This window comes from Protopterus annectens, chromosome 7.part0 (genome assembly GCF_019279795.1).
Source record: "Protopterus annectens isolate FY-2018-M chromosome 7.part0, PAN1.0, whole genome shotgun sequence".
NCBI lineage: Eukaryota > Metazoa > Chordata > Ceratodontiformes > Protopteridae > Protopterus > Protopterus annectens.
The window spans coordinates 838,299,438-838,317,290 of record NC_056739.1 but is presented as its reverse complement, the minus strand read 5'-3'; the positions used below and the strand labels follow the sequence as shown (position 1 = coordinate 838,317,290).

Below are 17,853 nucleotides of genomic sequence, written 5' to 3'. Positions count from 1 at the left end.
GATAAAGGAACACTGATTGCATGCCCCACATTTATAGGTACCAAGTTTAGGGGAACAATGCCTTGAATCTGATAGATGCTTTCTTTCAAATAACCCTTTTAGGTTAATATCCCTTCTAGTCACAAATTTGGGACGTTCCTGGATTATCCCTTTTAAAGTCATCGTGTAGCGTCAGAAGTGGCCAGTGTTTAAGCACTGTGTGTTCCACCAGTTGGGAATCCTGTGAAAATGTGTGAATAAAACTATTATGCAAGTTAAAGTATTCCAAATTCTCAAACTGCTCAACTTGCTGAAAGCCACTACCTAACAGCAGAAAATACTTGGTTTGTCTATTATCTGTCACTTCTTGGGCCATGTTGTTAACCAAGGAGGCAGGGTAACCTCTTTCTAAAAAAAAGTTTTTTTAAAAACTCAACTTCTTCAAGAAAATATTCATCAGTGCTAGACATCTTAGATGCACGAATGAATTGCCCCTTAACCAAGCCCTTCTTCTGGTGAAATGGGTGACCACTGTCAAAATGAAGGTATGAATTAGAAAAGGTGGCTTTCCTAAATACCTTGAATTTAAAGGTGTGATTACAGTAGTCCTTCTGTATTGATATATCCAGGTAGTTCAGTACGTCCTTACTAACATTATAAGTGAAAGAAAGTGTGTGGTAGAATTAATATAACTCATGAACTCAAGAAAGTTGCTCAGGGTTCCTTTCCACAATAGGCAGATGTCATCAAGGTATCGCTTATAATGGACTATGTATTGTACCCAATGTGTGGAAAATATAAAGATTTCAAGTTTGTTCCACTACGCCCCTTAAAGTTGACTGATGCTTTAGTGGATTTAAAGTTATTTGTCAGACATTTAAATCTAACATTACAATTTAAGGGACAACCACACACAAAAGAAGAGCTAGCAAGGGCTAGTACCTACAATCCCCCTCTACACCCCTCTCTTAAGGTTTTTGAGGAGGTGGTGGAAATGGATTTAAGAAAGCAGTGTTTTAGCAGAACACATTCTCCATCTAATAATTTGGACTCTAAGTCACAGCATTTAATTAAGTCCCTTATTCAGGACGGTGTTAGGGTGATGAAACCCGACAAGGGAGGGGGGGTGGTCCTGATGTATAATTTTGCATATGACACCTACCTCCACAACATGTTGCAGGATCCTGAGCAGTATGAATTGATTTCTAGGAACGAGTTAAATTTAGCCTATTCCAAGATCAATTTTTTATCGGACCACCTATTACAGGGAGTTATTAACAAAAAGTTATACAACTATTTACATGTCAATAAACCTAGGACCCTGGTAATTTTTGGAATACCCAAAACCCATAAAGGTTTAGACCCCATGAGATTTAGACCTATTGTCTCGGGGGCTGGAGGTATCACTGAACCGTTGAGCAAGTTTATTGACCACATTACAAAGAAATTCTCTTCTACGCTACAGCATGTATGCAAGGATTCTTGGGATTTTCTCAAGGGTTTAGAAATTAGGTTATTTCATCCTGATTTACTTATGACAACCATTGATATTGTAGAATTGTTCCCCAGCATCCCACACACTATTGGATTAGAGTGGTTCAATGAAGTTTTGGTCTCTGAATCCGGCCTTAGTTCCAACACAGTCAGCTTAATTGTTGAGTTTATTGAAATTGTTCTCGATAATGATTTTCTTTTTTTCAATGGAGAACTGTTTAAACAGAAAAAGGGGGTTGCGATGGGTGCTGTATGTGCCTCATTATACGCCAACATAGTTTTGCATTACTGGGAGAACAATTTTATATTTTCCACACATTGGGTACAATACATAGTCCATTATAAGTGATACCTTGATGACATCTGCCTATTGTGGAAAGGAACCCTGAGCAACTTTCTTGAGTTCATGAGTTATATTAATTCTACCACACACTTTCTATCTTTCACTTATAATGTTAGTAAGGACGTACTGAACTACCTGGATATATCAATACAGAAGGACTACTGTAATCACACCTTTAAATTCAAGGTATTTAGGAAAGCCACCTTTTCTAATTCATACCTTCATTTTGACAGTGGTCACCCATTTCACCAGAAGAAGGGCTTGGTTAAGGGGGAATTCATTTGTGCATCTAAGATGTCTAGCACTGATGAATATTTTCTTGAAGAAGTTGAGTTTTTAAAAAAACTTTTTTTAGAAAGAGGTTACCCTGCCTCCTTGGTTAACAACATGGCCCAAGAAGTGACAGATAATAGACAAACCAAGTATTTTCTGCTGTTAGGTAGTGGCTTTCAGCAAGTTGAGCAGTTTGAGAATTTGGAATACTTTAACTTGCATAATAGTTTTATTCACACATTTTCACAGGATTCCCAACTGGTGGAACACACAGTGCTTAAACACTGGCCACTTTTGACGCTACACAATGACTTTAAAGGGATAATCCAGGAACGTCCCAAATTTGTGACTAGAAGAGATATTAACCTAAAAGGGTTATTTGAAAGAAAGCATCTATCAGATTCAAGGCATTGTTCCCCTAAACTTGGTACCTATAAATGTGGGGCATGCAATCAGTGTTCCTTTATCATGAATGATAGTTCTTTTTATCTTTATTTAGATTTGACGCTGACCGATATTACAACTGCGGAGCAAAAGGGGTGGTGTACTTAGGATTATGCACAGAATGTTGCAGTTTCTACATAGGGAAGACTGAGAGACCCCTTAGAAAAAGAATTTATGAACATCAATATGACATTACAAAAAAGAAGGTCACTAATGCTTTTTTTAAACATCTTGCTTCTTGCCCTAACATGAAACTTAAGTTTATGGTTCTTGAACAGGTAACCCAGGATGCCAGAGGAGGTGACTGGAAAGCCCGCCTTGAATATAAAGAACTTTTATGGCAGCTTAGACTTAATGCTGCAAAATCCCCTGGTCTCAATGAGGCCATTAATATATCCAGTGTACTAAAGCTGAGAAGGGCTAGGCTATGATTTTCTTGTTACAACTAGTAAATGTCTTTTATCTTACACATTTGTGATTTTTTATGCACACATTTTTAAATGATTTTTAAATGATTTTTTAGTGTCTTCACTATTTGAACTTTTATTCTGCATTTTCATATGCATACTTTTCACTCACTGAGTTCAGTTACTAATTAACTGCCTTCTTAAGTGGATGTTTGTTGAACTAATTAAGTACCATGTAATCAGATGCTTAAGTATTTAAACTTTTCAGTCACACTACTTTTTATCTTGAGAAAGCCAGGTATTTGCCTGGCGAAAGCGCTTGATTTATTGACCTGTTTGTTGTTCAATAAAGCTGCACTTTGTGCTTTTTGGTTCGGTTCTTCCTGTCTGTGGATTATCTTTTATCTTATTTGCCTTGGTTTCTTGGAAGTTATTTCTCTGTTGGTAGATGGACTGTGTCTGAACAGTTGGGCTATTGCTTTGCCTTTTGTGAGGACTTGTATAAGAGTGCAATTGACTAAAACCAACGTAGCAACATAAAGCTCCAATGACACTTCTTTGAAGAGATACCTCGTCTTCGTTCCCGTGAGCCATTTGTGCATAATTTATAACTGTACTGTGTGTATTTCTTAAGGATAGCTTGCCACAATCACAGTTCCCCAAAAAGCGCTTGAAAATAGTTCTGTCAAGGTTGGTTATGAAAGTGATTTGTGCACCTGCAAGGATCAATTGAATGTTTGCTTGGGACCATGCTTTCTGTGCTCTTTAAAGGAGCTTGAAAAATAAAAAAAGGCTTTTAAAAATGGCAGTTTATCTTGTGTTGTGTGACTTCTTGGATCCTTGCCAGTCTAGTTTTAGGAATAATTATAGCACTGAAATTGCCCCGTTAGGATGTCACTGCTTTCCTAATGGCGATTTAGATTGGTCATCATATTTATTCTTTCTGTTCATTGGTAAGTAGTAGTGTAACTGCCCTTGCCGGCCATTTTAGGCTCAGCCAGTTTCCTTTCTTTTGTTCAAATTAACATATTTCACTTGATTAAAAATTGGCTTTACATATCCCATGGTTGATGATACTTGTTCTTGACGAGAACAACGTGAGTTCATATTGTAGATAATTTGAGGGATCCCATGCATGGGTAATGCATTTAGGAGCTGCTTCTGTCCTTTAGTAGTAGAAGGGGCTGTCCTGGAGTGATTTATTTTTTTTCCTTATCAGAGATCCATGTTGCGCTTGAGTATATACAGGGATGAACTTTTGTTTTGTTTTGTGTGGATGGGGAGTCTGTTCTAGGGTACTGGTATCCCCTGCGAGAGATGTACCTGCCCCACCAAACTGTTGTTTTGATGTTTCAGGAAGAGAATTAGATCCTTAGGCTGAGTGCTTCTGATATTTGTCTTGCTGATGTGCAGTAAATCCATCAGTATTGGGTCGGAGGATGCCTTGTTTGCCAGACACAGGCCACCTCTTAGCAGTCTGTAGGTTACTGAGTACTGTGACAGGGCTTGGTGTCAGGGTTGTTATGCCTTTTTGCTTTGATATAATTTCTGCAGTATTCAGTTGGTTTTGCTTCTTGGGATTGTACTCTGAGCATTTTTAGGTACATGAACCGCCTTGAAGGTACATTGTTCTTTCCTTTTCCCCTTGTCACATTCTGGTCTTTTGATATCAGCTAGCTTCCCCTGGTACCAGGAGGTAGTATGGAGTTCTTTTTCTGTAGGTTTCTTTAAATTCTATCCTCCAGTAGTTTATGTAAATTTCTCGATAGAGTGGTATATGTGTGATCTCCATAAGGAATGTGTTTTTAATCTAAGGGGGAAAAAATGTATTTTTCAGTAGTCAGAATTCTTGATCGTGCGTTTGATTTCAGTTGTTTGGTGTTTAGGCATGTAGTAAAGAACTACATGTTTTTTGATTTAATATGAATTGCTTAAAAGTTAAAAAAAAAAATGCAGTCATCATTTTGGAGTATTTACATAGGGTTGGAGTGCCACATCAGCATTAGTCAGTGTGACTAAATCATCTAGCCCCAATGTTTATGTTGCTGAATTGCTTGCTGTGATGTAAAAAGTGTCTTGGTATTTAAAGAAGAGAGAAATTTGTTTATCTTGCTGCTGTTGTTGCCAGGTTGTAGAGGATTGACATCTCTCCTCAGCTGGGATTAGAAAATGTGTGGGTCGCACATACAGTGCCCTGCTTAGAAAACGGATATTTCTAGCAGGATATTAATATGCAAGGAGATCCCTGTGTAAAGTCTGCACCTTCATGGCAATGTACAGAGTGATAGTGATTTGAGCTTGTTTGCATAGGACAGGTGTTTGAGGCCAGGGATTCTCTCTTTTGAGGTATTTCTGTGGTCTTTACAGTTGGTGCAAGTGTTTGGAGAGTTACATACCAAACTGGGCATTATACTCAGTTATAGGCCTGATGAGGGAGGAGTACAGAGAGGCAATAACATCCCTTGTTTCTAGATGCAATTCCTTTATTTATGAGATGAACCAAGTAAAAGGCTTTTCTGACCACTGCTGCTACATGATGGTCAAATGTGAGATTGTTGTCAACCTGAGTACCCGGGTCTCTCACCACAGGTTGTGTGCTTAGGGGGTTGCTGTTGATGTGACTATCAGTAGGGGCCATGTTTTTGCCGAATGGTATGATAATGCATTTTTTTTTATGTTTATCTTAAGGGCATGACTTGACACCAGTCATTTGTTGCTGTGAGACTCTCTTGCAGTATGTTAACATCATCTGGGGAGCCAATGACAGCACCCAACTTACAGTTATCCGTAAACTTGGTCAGCCACAGGCATTTTGTTATTGCCTGGGCCTCCGAGAAGGAGATGCCAAATAGTAAGGGTCCCAGGACAGATCCATGGGGAACACCACTAGTGACAGGTTTGCTGTCAAGAGGTGGAGGCGCCTATTTCGACCTTGTGGGTCCTATTAGTGAGCCAGTTAACCACTCACCTGATGAGATAGGGATTTACGCCAAGTTGTGTTAGCTTTTTGATGATGCCCAAGTAGGGGATTGTGTCAAAGACCTTGGCCAAGTCAAGCTGTATATGCTGACTTTCCCTCATCCAGGGCCTTGGTGACTGTCTCAAACGTCAGCCAGGCTCAACAAGCAAGATCTGCCCTTGACTAATCCGAACTGGGTGGGTCAAGTGCTTAAGAGATTGCCTATGTCCTTGTTTATGAGATCCATAATATGATCCATGGCTTTACAGATTAGACTTGTCAAGCTGATGGGGTGATAGTTTCCTGGGTCAGTAGTGGCACCACCTTTGTGCAAAGGGATGACAGTGGCAGTTCTTAACTTGCTGGAATGAAGACTGTACTTAGGCAGTGGTTGAATATGGTGTTGTGAAGCTAGTTCTTGCTGGACATGGTGCAGAATACAGCCTGGGATACTATCGGGTTCAATGGAAGCTGTGTTTTTTGCCATGGATAGGGCCTTTAACACTTGATTTATGGCAATGTGAGGTGCAGGACCAGTATCAGGGATGTAGAATGGGCCTTTGTGGGGACAGAGGCTGAAGTTTGTGCTGAATCCAAGTCAACAGGATCAGTGTAAGTGATACTGTTAATTCGGAAAAAAACCTGGGCTTTGGCATGGAGGTTTCTGACGTAACTGAAGAAGGCTTTGTGGTTTTCCCTTTGTTTCGGAGGCTAGTTGGAGGTTCTCGCTAGTGATCTAACTTGCTTTTTGAGACTAAGGAGGGAGTATTTTCAATTTGGAATTTGTTTAATTTTACCTTTGGACAACAATTTCTTCCTTTTGTTGTAAAGCCTGTTGATGGAGGATGTCCACCAGACAGGTTTGTGTTTCCTTGAGGAGCAGGTTTTAGTTCTGTTGGGTATGGCTTGAGTCTATGCAGTTGTACAGGTGCTTGTATACTGCATTGGTGTATTGTTCAGCATAGTTATCTGCATCCTTTGAGGGTGGTGGTGTGATGCTACTGATACCCTCCCTTAGGAGGTTGTAGTCAGCTTTTGAGAAGTTTTTTTAGCCTGGGGGGGGGGGGTTGCTTGGGATAGAAGCTTCGAATGAGACACAGATCAATCTGATCTCACCAGGGAAGAACATACTATGGGAGTGGTGCAGCGGTCACACATGTTGGTGAGAACCAAGTCCAGAATGTTATCTCCCCTTGTGGGGGATGAGACAAGCTGGTCTAGTGCGTTAAAACTGGATGACTTTATTGTTTAATGTTATAGATACATTAGTGGAAAGTTTATAACTTCATGTAATTTTCATGATTCGGTTCTACAAGCAGTATTTAAAATGGAACTTTGTGGATAATAAGGTTTTGAGGCGATACAATTTTCAAGACTATTTTTTTTAATATATAATTTAAAATGGTTATTACTAATAAAATAACTATACCAGTTAATGTTTGTCAAGCAGTTTGACTGCTTTTAAGAAATCACGTTTACTGGATATGTGAAAGAAATTGTGTTCTAATAGTCCATTAGGTCTGGACACTAAAAGTAATTCCACATCAGTATGCTTCCAGTAATTCGTGGGACTTGCCTGCCACAGTCATCTAATGTTATTTTTTTAGCTTGGTAATATTTCTGAAGGTTGAAAGATTGTGAAGATATAAAGAGGTGGAACTTTACCATCTGTATTACAGAGTAAACTCTCTGGTCTTTTTTTCCCCATACACAACTGAAAAAATACAGCAAACAAATCCAAAATGAAGGTATGTAGTCTAGTCAATGGTGATTTTATATGTTTGTGATCTAGTTGTAATGCATATATTTGGGGACGGGAGTTGGCATAATGGTTAAAGTGCTTACCTAATGGGCACAAAGTACAGGGTTTGAGTCTCTCACCTTTGAGAGGAACTTGGCTATGCTTAAAATAACTCCGTAAGGCAGCTAGTCTAGTACTTAACCAATAAACATATATGTATTTGTTGACTGAGGTACACTACTGAATCTACCAGACCTTTTGCTGACTCAGCTCGGTAATGTAGGTGTACGAAACAGTTAAAGACAAACGCAGAATTTTTTTTTTCCCTCCCTGTGCCACTCCTTTTAAGGAGCACTCCAAAATGTTGCATTGAACAGTCAAACTTCTGCTTTGTTACCGTTTCAACTAAACTCAAGCTACCAGTGGCTTGTTCTTGTTGCATTTTGTTTGCTGTAAGTACTGTTGGTAAATGCTGTAGTTTTGTTAACATTTATGCTGGGAAAAGTGTGTAAAATTGGTAGGTACTTGAAGCTTGTTTTTGCTTTATTAGCTATAGGTGATTTTAAATGATCAAAAAGTATGAAGCAAAATCCGACACATCTGAGGGGTATTGGGGACGGATAGCTTTGCACTTTGTGTTTTCATTCATTTGTTCGCAGTGTTAGTAGCACAGTGGGTAGTATACTTGCCTATGGCGCTGAAGGCTGTGAGTTCTACTCCCACACCATACAGATGGTGTGCTGATATTGCAGTGTCCCCTGTAAGGGGGATGGGAGTGCTGCACATCTGAGTGTGTCCTCCTTTAGTTGAGATTCCCTAGTCCCAGAGATGGCCCCTTTTCTGGAACGGGCTTCCATCCATGTAAAGCAGCTTTCGTCTATTGCTCAGTTTAAGTGCAACATGGACCATTGGATGGGGAATAGAACATTTATACTGGGCCCTGGCACCCATGTTCCTTATGAACAGTGGTAGCTTATAAATGCCTCACCCTCTATGTCCTATTTGGATACAGGATATCATTGTTCTTTTGGGAAAACTTGGTTAGGTTTAGAAAGGTCCCCCCAGGTCATTAGCCTAGTAACACACTCTGATCACAGCAAGACATCTGGAGTGTAGGTAGTCAAGAAAGTGGCTGCAGTTGCTGGGCAGTTTTGTGCGTGTGTACATGTATGTATATGATTTAACTCAAAAATGTACCTTTTTCAAAAATGTACCTTTGTCAACTTTTGGTACAGTGTGGATTGGGGAATTTACCCTTTTTCCCCCACTGTACTTGTGATCTCTTTTATGTATAATTTGTAGGGGGCTTGCCTCCCTCCTAAAAACCTTGAAAAGGGTATATTTTAAGTCAGTACACAGAGATCTTCATTCAGAAGCTCTGAGTGGTGTGACATTGAAATGGTAAACATTTGTTCCTGTGGGATTGCAGTCTTCTCGTCTTATTGATTTTCATTTCTGTTTTCTGTCCATTTGATCTACTAAAGTAGATTCATATGTGCATACGCACTTAACTCATTGTGTGTGGCTAGATATTAAATACTTAATGTATATGTGTATATTCTGGATGTAAAACACTTCCTATAGCAATGGTTCCATATTCTGCTGCATTTAAACATTAGGTGGAGAAACCTCAAAAATATTAGTGAGTGATGTCTCCTTTTTAAAGTGCACTTATGCCCAACAGGGTGCATGTTATGGGGAAATAACAGATTTTCCAGGGGTGTTGTAAGGTTGTTTTTCCCCATTAATGCCCATTCTATTGAGCGTTGTTGCTGTCTTACTGAATCTTACAGGCTCAATCCATGGAGTTGTTCGTGGAAAAATTGAGGGTGTTTAATTTCCTTTCTGTACTTTTCTTGGTCTTGATAGATAATGAATTAACTTTTTTCTCATCAAAAGGTATTTTTTGGAGTCCCTACCAGATTCATCTTGGGCCAGCATCTTGTAAGAGGATACAGATCTTGGTGGGCGCGTCATTGGTTGTATTTACTATTTTGTGGCTGGTTTGGTAATGGCAGGAGGGGATTCTAACACAGGACACGTTGTTAAACCTAACTACTCACTCTGTTCCTGAACATTTTGCAGCGTTCAGTGAACGGATTACATTTGTCATCATTCGGGCTATTCGTGAAGGCTTCTCTAATCACCTTTGCAACAGGAGCGGCTATGTAGGAATTCGTGATGACATCAACAATACAAACAGCGTTCGTTTGAATCTTACTCAGATTTCCTCAGTTGATGCAGTCAACAATGGAGCTAATAACGAAGGTCTGCCAGTTCAGAATAACGTTTGTGGCAATGATCCTTTTCAGTAGTGGGAAATTCAACCATTTTACAAGTAAATGCGCAAGGAGTTGACCATCATGTAGAATAGATGATTATACCAGTTACAAAAATAATATTTTTCATCTTGAGAGGTTGTTTACTAAAACAGTATCAATGCAACCAGAAATATTTTATTTGGAAGAATGTATCAACTTATGTTGTGTTCCACAAGGACTTAGGATATACAAATTTCCGAATTGTTTAGACATGGAGACGCATTGTACAAACAACTTGTTGAGCTTTTCAACAATATGTTGGTTGAGCACTACAAATTAAACTGGTTAAACTTAGAAGTGAGATGGAAGGGTTTGATGCCAAGATTAGAACACCTGACTCTTCCATCTTTTTCGACATTATATTTTGTCATTTCAGCTAAAGTTGATATGGATAGAGCGTCAGTCATCACTAGGAAGCAAGGCAAACTAAAAAGAGACCTTGCTGCTTACGCTTCTAATTCTGCCTATCCTGTAAAGAATCTCAATGGAGGCACAGAGGGACTGTCTAAAGAGCAATCTAGCAAGTCATTTTCAAGTACTTTGTCTGCAGTCCCTCAAGTAGCTCAGTCGACCATGGTTGATATTGGATATGACAACACAGTAACTGATGTTTTGGACTATGGTTCCTTCCACATCATCTGTTCCTCCCATTTCAATAACAAACCAATTTGGTCCTTTTCTGGTGGACAGTTCAGGCAACAAAAAGACTCCACAAGTGGTCCAACAATGTTCAGACCAGGAACAAAGGGAGGGGGAAGGGTCAGAATTTCAGATAAAACATTCTTAATTTGAGCGGTAACGCTCTTTGTGATACTGTCTCTGTATTAAAACGTGGTTTCTCTTTCATCCCTTCAAATCCTGTTAATGTGCCCCAGTTAATTGTAGATGTAAAGTTATTTTTAAGAAAATTAAATTTTAAATACGTCTTTGATGGGATACCTGGAGTTGAAAGAACGGAAGCTGTTTTGAGAAAAAGAAGTACTTGCAATCCAGTATTAAACTCTACGTTACAGATGTTCAGTGCTTTGTGTGAAAATCAGTTTAGAAATTTAGATGGTGGCTGTAATTACAAATGCAATCTTTCTTGTAAAGAAAAAATCAGCTTTGGAGAAATTAGGTTCCAACAGGGAGCTGCGTGTTATGAAAGCAGACAAAGGGGGTTCAACTGTTGTCATGAGATTTGCTGAGTATAGTAAAGCCATTTTTTTGTATGCTGTAGCATGTTTCATCATTCAAAACAGTTACTTCAGATTACGTTAGACAAAGCTTTTTGAGACTCGATGCAACTTTGATTTATTTAAGGAAATTTGAATTATTCTTGATTTATTTAAGGAAATTTGAATTATTCTATTTACAGTTTCTTATAGGTTGATTACCCAAAATTGGCTACACTATTTGGCATCCCTAAGGTGCACAAGGATAAGGTATTTGCATCTCTTGATGTCACTTCTTTGTACACTAGTACAGATCAGGAGACAGTTTGGAGTATCTGAGTATTTGAGTCAATGTACAAGTTTTAAACAATGATACCATCAACACTATTTGTGTTTTAATGGAATTTGTATTTACTGTTGGTCAATTTGGGGATTGTATTGACTTTTTGGATGTACATTTAACTGTTGATTTGGTCAGCCATTGTTTTGTAAGTAGTATTTACAGAAAATAAACTTTTATTAACCAGTATTTACACAAAAGATAGTTTGCACATTGGCCATATGAAAAGAGGAGTAGTAGAGGGTCAGTTTATTCGACTTAGCTGGTTGACTAGTGATTATGTCTTTTTGACAGAAATTGGCAAGCTTTACAATTTTTTTGTTCAGAGACAGTACGACTTTATGTGGCTCAACCAGATTGTTAGTGAAGTGAAAGGGTTGAGGGACAATACTGCTAGTCCCATTTTGAAATTTGGGTGTCTAAATGATGAGGCTACAACACTTCAGAAGAACAAGAGTAGTGTTTCTGTCAGTTACAGTTTGGCATTTCCTATCCCGATTAGTAATGAAATGGTGTTCATTAAATCTATTATTTTGGACAATTGGAAAGTCACTTTAGGGAATTCAGATTTGGCAAATGTAGTAGGTAATAGACCTTTGTTCACCTACAAAAGAATTGTTAATATCAAAACTATTTTGGAAAGGGGCAAGGGTACTGTTCAGCACCAAAGGTCCTAATTTAGGTACTTATTCATGTGGTCATAGCCAGCAGTGTAGATGTTATGTGCACCTATTCAGTTGAGTTTAAACATATCAACAAAATCATTTGGGCCAGGGACCATTACACTTGTAATACTACAGATGTTGTTTTATTCAGCTTTTTGTAAGTCGTGTGGCAATTTTTATGTTGGCAAGACTATTAGTGCCTTTAAAAGGATCTATGAACGTGTTCTTGCCATCAAAAAAAAAAGGATTTATCCAATGCACTTGCTAGACTTTTCACTGTGTGCTTAAAATTCACTTGCTAATCTTTTCACTGTGTGCTTAAATTTTAAAACCTTTTATTTTAGAAAAAGTGAATACACATTTTGTGGTGATTATAAAACCTTATTAGAATGTCGAGAGTTTGTATCAAATTATGCTGGTGGCTGATCAGTTTCCTAATCTTAACAAGACCATCAACATCAAGTGTTTTTTGCAATTGCAAAGGTTCTAGTTTGTCAAATATGTTTTTATCTACAGAAAAGCTTTTTATTTTATGCCTTTTTAATTAGTTGTATGCTATTAATGGTGTCTTTGTCTTGTGCAATGTTTATTGGATGCTTGGCATCCTGTGACTACATAATGTTCTTATTTAAATGCTTTGTAGTGTGGTTAAGTTAATTTCTGATGAAGTTCTGTTTAATTAAACAAGGATTGAAAGCACTAGTTTGTCAAAGTCCTGTTTGTATTGCTAGCTTTTTGTTTTTGTTACACAGGTAATGAATTAACTTTTTTCTCATCAGAAGGTATTTCTAGAGTCCCTACTAGATTCATCTTTGGGCAACATCTTGTAAGAGGATACAGTTATTGGTGGATCAGTCCTAACAATGAGGCAGACTTTTCTTCACTTTTCTGGATGCTTCACATTAAGAAGCTTTAGCCACTTTGTGGTTTATAGGATGACTATGAGGACTTGTTGGGCTAAGGGTTCCATTTTGCTGTGGCAGGATGGGATGGGTGGGTGAAGTCTTCTCATCAAAATTGAGACATTCTCGCTCCTCTTATAAATCAGATTCTGTTGTTTAAAAGGTTTGTTTTTTTATCACTTGATCAAAAACTTGTTGATTACTGTTTCCCCAGTTGCTTTTACTAATGAATGTTTAATCTCTCTTGATGTTAAGAAAATGCTACAGTCTAAGGGAGGGGGTCTGTTGTATTGGAATCAGTTTCTGTCTCCTAATAAGATAAGTTCTGCAAACTACCTGCTTGCTATATATAGCTTACAGAACTGTAATTGGCTAGATGTCCAAACCTGCAAGGAATTCATACACAAGGTCATAACATCACTAGAGGCATACACTAAGAACACACCTAAAATCTTAGATTTCATCTCAACCAGTAACAGTGGTGCCTTTAAGAACATTTCTTGTATATCTGTATTCTGTAAAATTCTTAGAAATGATTTTAACAAGATGGACACTTCTTTCTGGAATTACTCTACAAAAGTAAACAAGCAAGAATTCACAATAAACGATTTATTTATTTTTATTTATTGACTTTTAACAGTGTTTGTCCAGCTGGGCTCGTGGCATTTTCATTGGAGACCCAAGGAGAAAAGCTCAGAAAAACAGTTTACAGAGAATCAAACATTTGAGCCAAACATATGGTCAAAATCAGTTATACAAGAATGTTAGAGAGAGGGAGCAGAAATGCAAACACATGATATATACATATCAATATTTTTACAGACTAAAATATATTTACATATTTGCAAAGAGTTAAGTTCAACCGTATTGATTGTAGAGTTTAATTGGTATCCACAATGGTGCAACACATAGCTATATGTGGAGGGACTGAAAAGGTATATAATACGGTTATGGGGAGCTTTAAATAGGGGCTTGACAAGGACATATTTTGGAGTTGAGTAGATTAAGTTTGAGTTTTTCTTTAAAGTGGGATGGGTGATTGATGGAACAAATGTCTCTTGGGAGTTTGTTCCAGGCCTTGGCGATGGAGTGTTTTATGTAGGAGTTTGCTAGCTATTCTTTGGGTTGGTAGATTCGTACTAGTTGCTGATTTTAGAGGTATGGAGAGTCCGCGGAGGAGTGTCGATAGAGATGAATGAAGAGAGAGCAGGGCAGGATGAAGGTTTGTAAAGAGTGAAGTATAACATTTGAAGTTGTATCAGCAGTAGAAGATGGGGGAATTCTAACTAGCGGAGAGTATTTAGGGCAAGGCAGCGATGTGTATTGTATGGAGATTTTGTGGTAAATCTAGCTGTCTTTGTGAGTTTGTTTAAAGTAGTAGTTTGGATGTTGGTGAGTACTGGGGCAGCATATAGAAGGGAGGGGAGGAGAAGAGCTTGTGCAAAGGAGAGTCTGGCATTTGTAGTTAGAATTTTTTGTTGCGATACAGTAAACCAAGTTTCTGGAGTCTTTATTTTTATGCTTTGGAGGATGTGCAAGTTGAATTTGAGTTAACTCCTTGGGGTTGTCATAGATGATTTAGTGTGAGCTTCAGGTTGGATAACAGTGTTGTTGGAGGAAGTAATAGTAAAGGTGGATTTGAGGTGAGAGAGAGGTCGGGGGAAAAATAATAGTTTGGTCTTTTTAGGGTTGAGTGAGTAGAATACTGAACAGCCACTGTTCAGTGAATAGGAAGGCCTGTTGAGTAAGAGTGTGGAGATTGGAGATATTGTCTGAGATGGAGATGAGTCGAGTAGTCTGCATATTGGATGAGGGAGGATTGTTTACAAGAAGTATAGAGATCATTGGTAAAGGCATTAAATAGGAGGGGACCCAGGATGATGTAACCTTGTGGTACCCCGGTTGAGACAGGTATGAATGGAGAAGTGGGAGAGAGCCATTTGACAGATTGCTGCCTGCAAGATAAGCATCTGGAGAAACAGGCAAGGTAGGAAAAATACTGAGATCTGCAAGTTTAGATAGCAGTAGGGGATGGGAGACTGTATCAAATATCAAAGGCTTTGGAAAGGTCATGGAAGAGACATAAGAGTCTGTTGTCTAGGGCCTTGGCAATGGTATGTATAAAGGATAAGAAGGCAGTAGTTGTGCTATGGTTGGGACAGAAATCATGGTGGGTGGGAGTAAGGGGGTTATGCTGGAGGAGATAGTTGAGTAGTTGTGAGTGGATACATTTTTTGAGAATCTTAGAGAGGGGAGATAGAATAGCTATAGGTCAGTAGTTAGATGGGTCTGTAGAGTTTCCACCTTTATGCAGGGGAATAGTGAAAAAGGATTTCTGTAGGGTAAGGACTGTGGATTCCTGAATAGATCTATTGATTAGTATAGATACTGGATAGATAATGGAGTCAGCAGCAAATTGAGGAAGGTAGGATGTAGATTCATTGGAGGGAGAGCAGGGTTTGAGTTGTGTAGAAGACATCTGATGTAGGGAGTAGGAACCAGATGTAAAGAGAATATTTGTTCGTTAGAAGGATTGGGAGGGGTAGGCAGAGAAGTTGTGTTGCAGTTGGAAGGTATGAGTGTTTGGTTTCAATAAAGTGCTTGAGAAGAGTAGCAGTTTCCAGAGGAGATGTATTTGGATAGGGGCCGGGAGTTAGGGGCAGGCTGGAGAGAGAATTTTGTTAATAGTATACCAGAACTTGCGAGGGTTGGATTTGTTATTTGAATTGGGCTAAGTTATAAAAGGACTTTGTCATTATTTTTTTTAAGGTTTCTGAGGTGTCTGTAATTTATGTAGCAGAGGTAATTCTAAAAAAAAACTTTGTTTAGACTCTGGGAAAGGATCTACTTTTTCCCCGTATTGGCAAATATATGCATGGAAATTTTTGCATAGATGCTTCCTAACACCTCATAAAATGGCAGTAACATACAAGAAAGATGAAATTAAATGTTGGAGATGTGGATCACTGGATGCTGATTGGGTGTATATGGTTGTCAGTTGTAAAATCATTTCATAATTTTGGGAAGATTTTACATATTTTTATAAAGCTTTATGAATGATAATTGTATAATCTTTAATTCTGTTATACTTTTTAATGTGCCTTCCAGAACTCATTCCTAAAAGCCAAACATTTTTATTGTGGTCACTTCTTTCCATACCAAGAAAAATTGTCACAAAAAATTAGAAATCAGTGTCTGCTCCTGTATTTAAATCTGAATTTGTTCATTTAGCTAAGTCTACACATAACAATGAGATTGCTACTATAAAAATGGGAACAAACAGTACAACCCATAATTTATTCGCTTGGAAGAAACTGTTACAAAGGTAAAATACTTAATAATTTTCTATGTATTTTATCTTTGTATGTATTTAACATGGCTTCATTAAGGTAAGATCTAGAATAACTTGTCAGTTTTTAAGATCTAGAATAACTTGTCAGTTTTTTATGATTCAGTAGTTGAAGCCTTTATAGTAGGGATTATATCTGGGTGTTATATTTTTGTAAAATTTGACAGTTTTCCTTTTCCTGTGATAAGTAATCATTTGCATTAAATAAATGTAAACTGTTACATAGTGAGATGGATTATTGAATGGTTAACAAAAAATGCTCAGTGTGTTGGCTATTACACACATTGTCTAAACCATGTCAGGTTTATTCAGGAGTTCTGTAGGATCAGTTTTGGGTCCTATAAATTTTAAATATTTTCTCAATTGAAAAAAAAAAAGATTTTTGGACTCTCAAATATACAGACGACTGCAGCAGTGGATTTTTCTTTCAAAGCCTCAGTCTTTTATATTTTGCATGTATACTTGCAGTCATTGGATGGTTGGGCTTCATCCACGGGTAAAGTTTACTATCGACAAATGCAATGTCATGTATATTTCATTAAAAAAAATGTATTTTCAGTAAGGACTTACGAATTACTATTATCTCAAATCTTTCTTTTAGATATCATGCAAAGTTTGTTTGCATGAAAGCATTTAGAAAAGAAATGGGTCACATTCTAAGTACTTTCAACTAGAAATGAGGTATGCCTTGTCATAATGTATGAATCCTGTAACAGACTTCTCGTAGAGTATATTAATGTGCATTGTGTATATAAACGAGGAAAACTGCATGCTCCCGAAGGCATCCAAAGAAAATTCACTAAAAGAATGGTTTCAATTAAAGATTTTGACTGTGAGAGCAGATGTAGATATTTAAGATTTTAAGGAAAGCTGATCTCTAGATCCTCTAACGTACATAATGTAAGTCTGAAACATCATTCTTTTATTTTATCTGAATAATTTGGGTCTGTGAATGCTTTTTACCAGTTTTTTTTCCCCCTTTTTCTAGTCGCAGCAAATTACACCTCAGTTGGCACTTCAGGTACTTCTTCAGTTTGACAAGGCCATAAATGCTGCTTTGGCACAGAGAGTCCGGAACAGAGTTAACTTCAGGGTAAGATCACACATTAGAACTGCTGCAGACTTGCTCATTTAGGAGTTCATTTGTGTGTATAGGGCATTTTGCAGTTGCATTTAACAGGCTGCATTAGTCTAATGAGGTGCTTTATGCTGCTTTTTTTTTACCTAACTGACAATGACTAACTTGATTAATGATTGTGTTTTATAGTTATAGGAGGTCTGGTTTGCATGCAATTTTTGTGCTTCTTTGACTTTGTACACCATCCCTCTGCCCAGCCACTGGAGGTGACATGTCCGTAGTCTTGGCTGTATCTGTCCAGCTCGTCTCCCTTCTGCAGCCTGAGACTTGTATGGAAACTTATTCCAAATTCTAACTGTACAGTCAGGGGTGTCCGTTTAGTCTTGGCCTTGTATCTTTTTTTT

At 38.0% G+C, this 17,853-nt stretch overlaps 1 protein-coding gene across 1 annotated transcript in view; it reads left to right on the top strand.

Moving 5' to 3' along the window:
* The window catches only part of GTF2A2 (general transcription factor IIA subunit 2), a 299,582-nt gene that overhangs the window by 9,668 nt on the left and 272,061 nt on the right, over positions 1-17,853 (top strand). Inside the window, exon 2 of the mRNA XM_044077375.1 lies at positions 17,360-17,464. Coding sequence (XP_043933310.1) covers positions 17,360-17,464 — 105 coding nt within the window. The remainder of the gene's footprint in view (positions 1-17,359; positions 17,465-17,853) is intronic.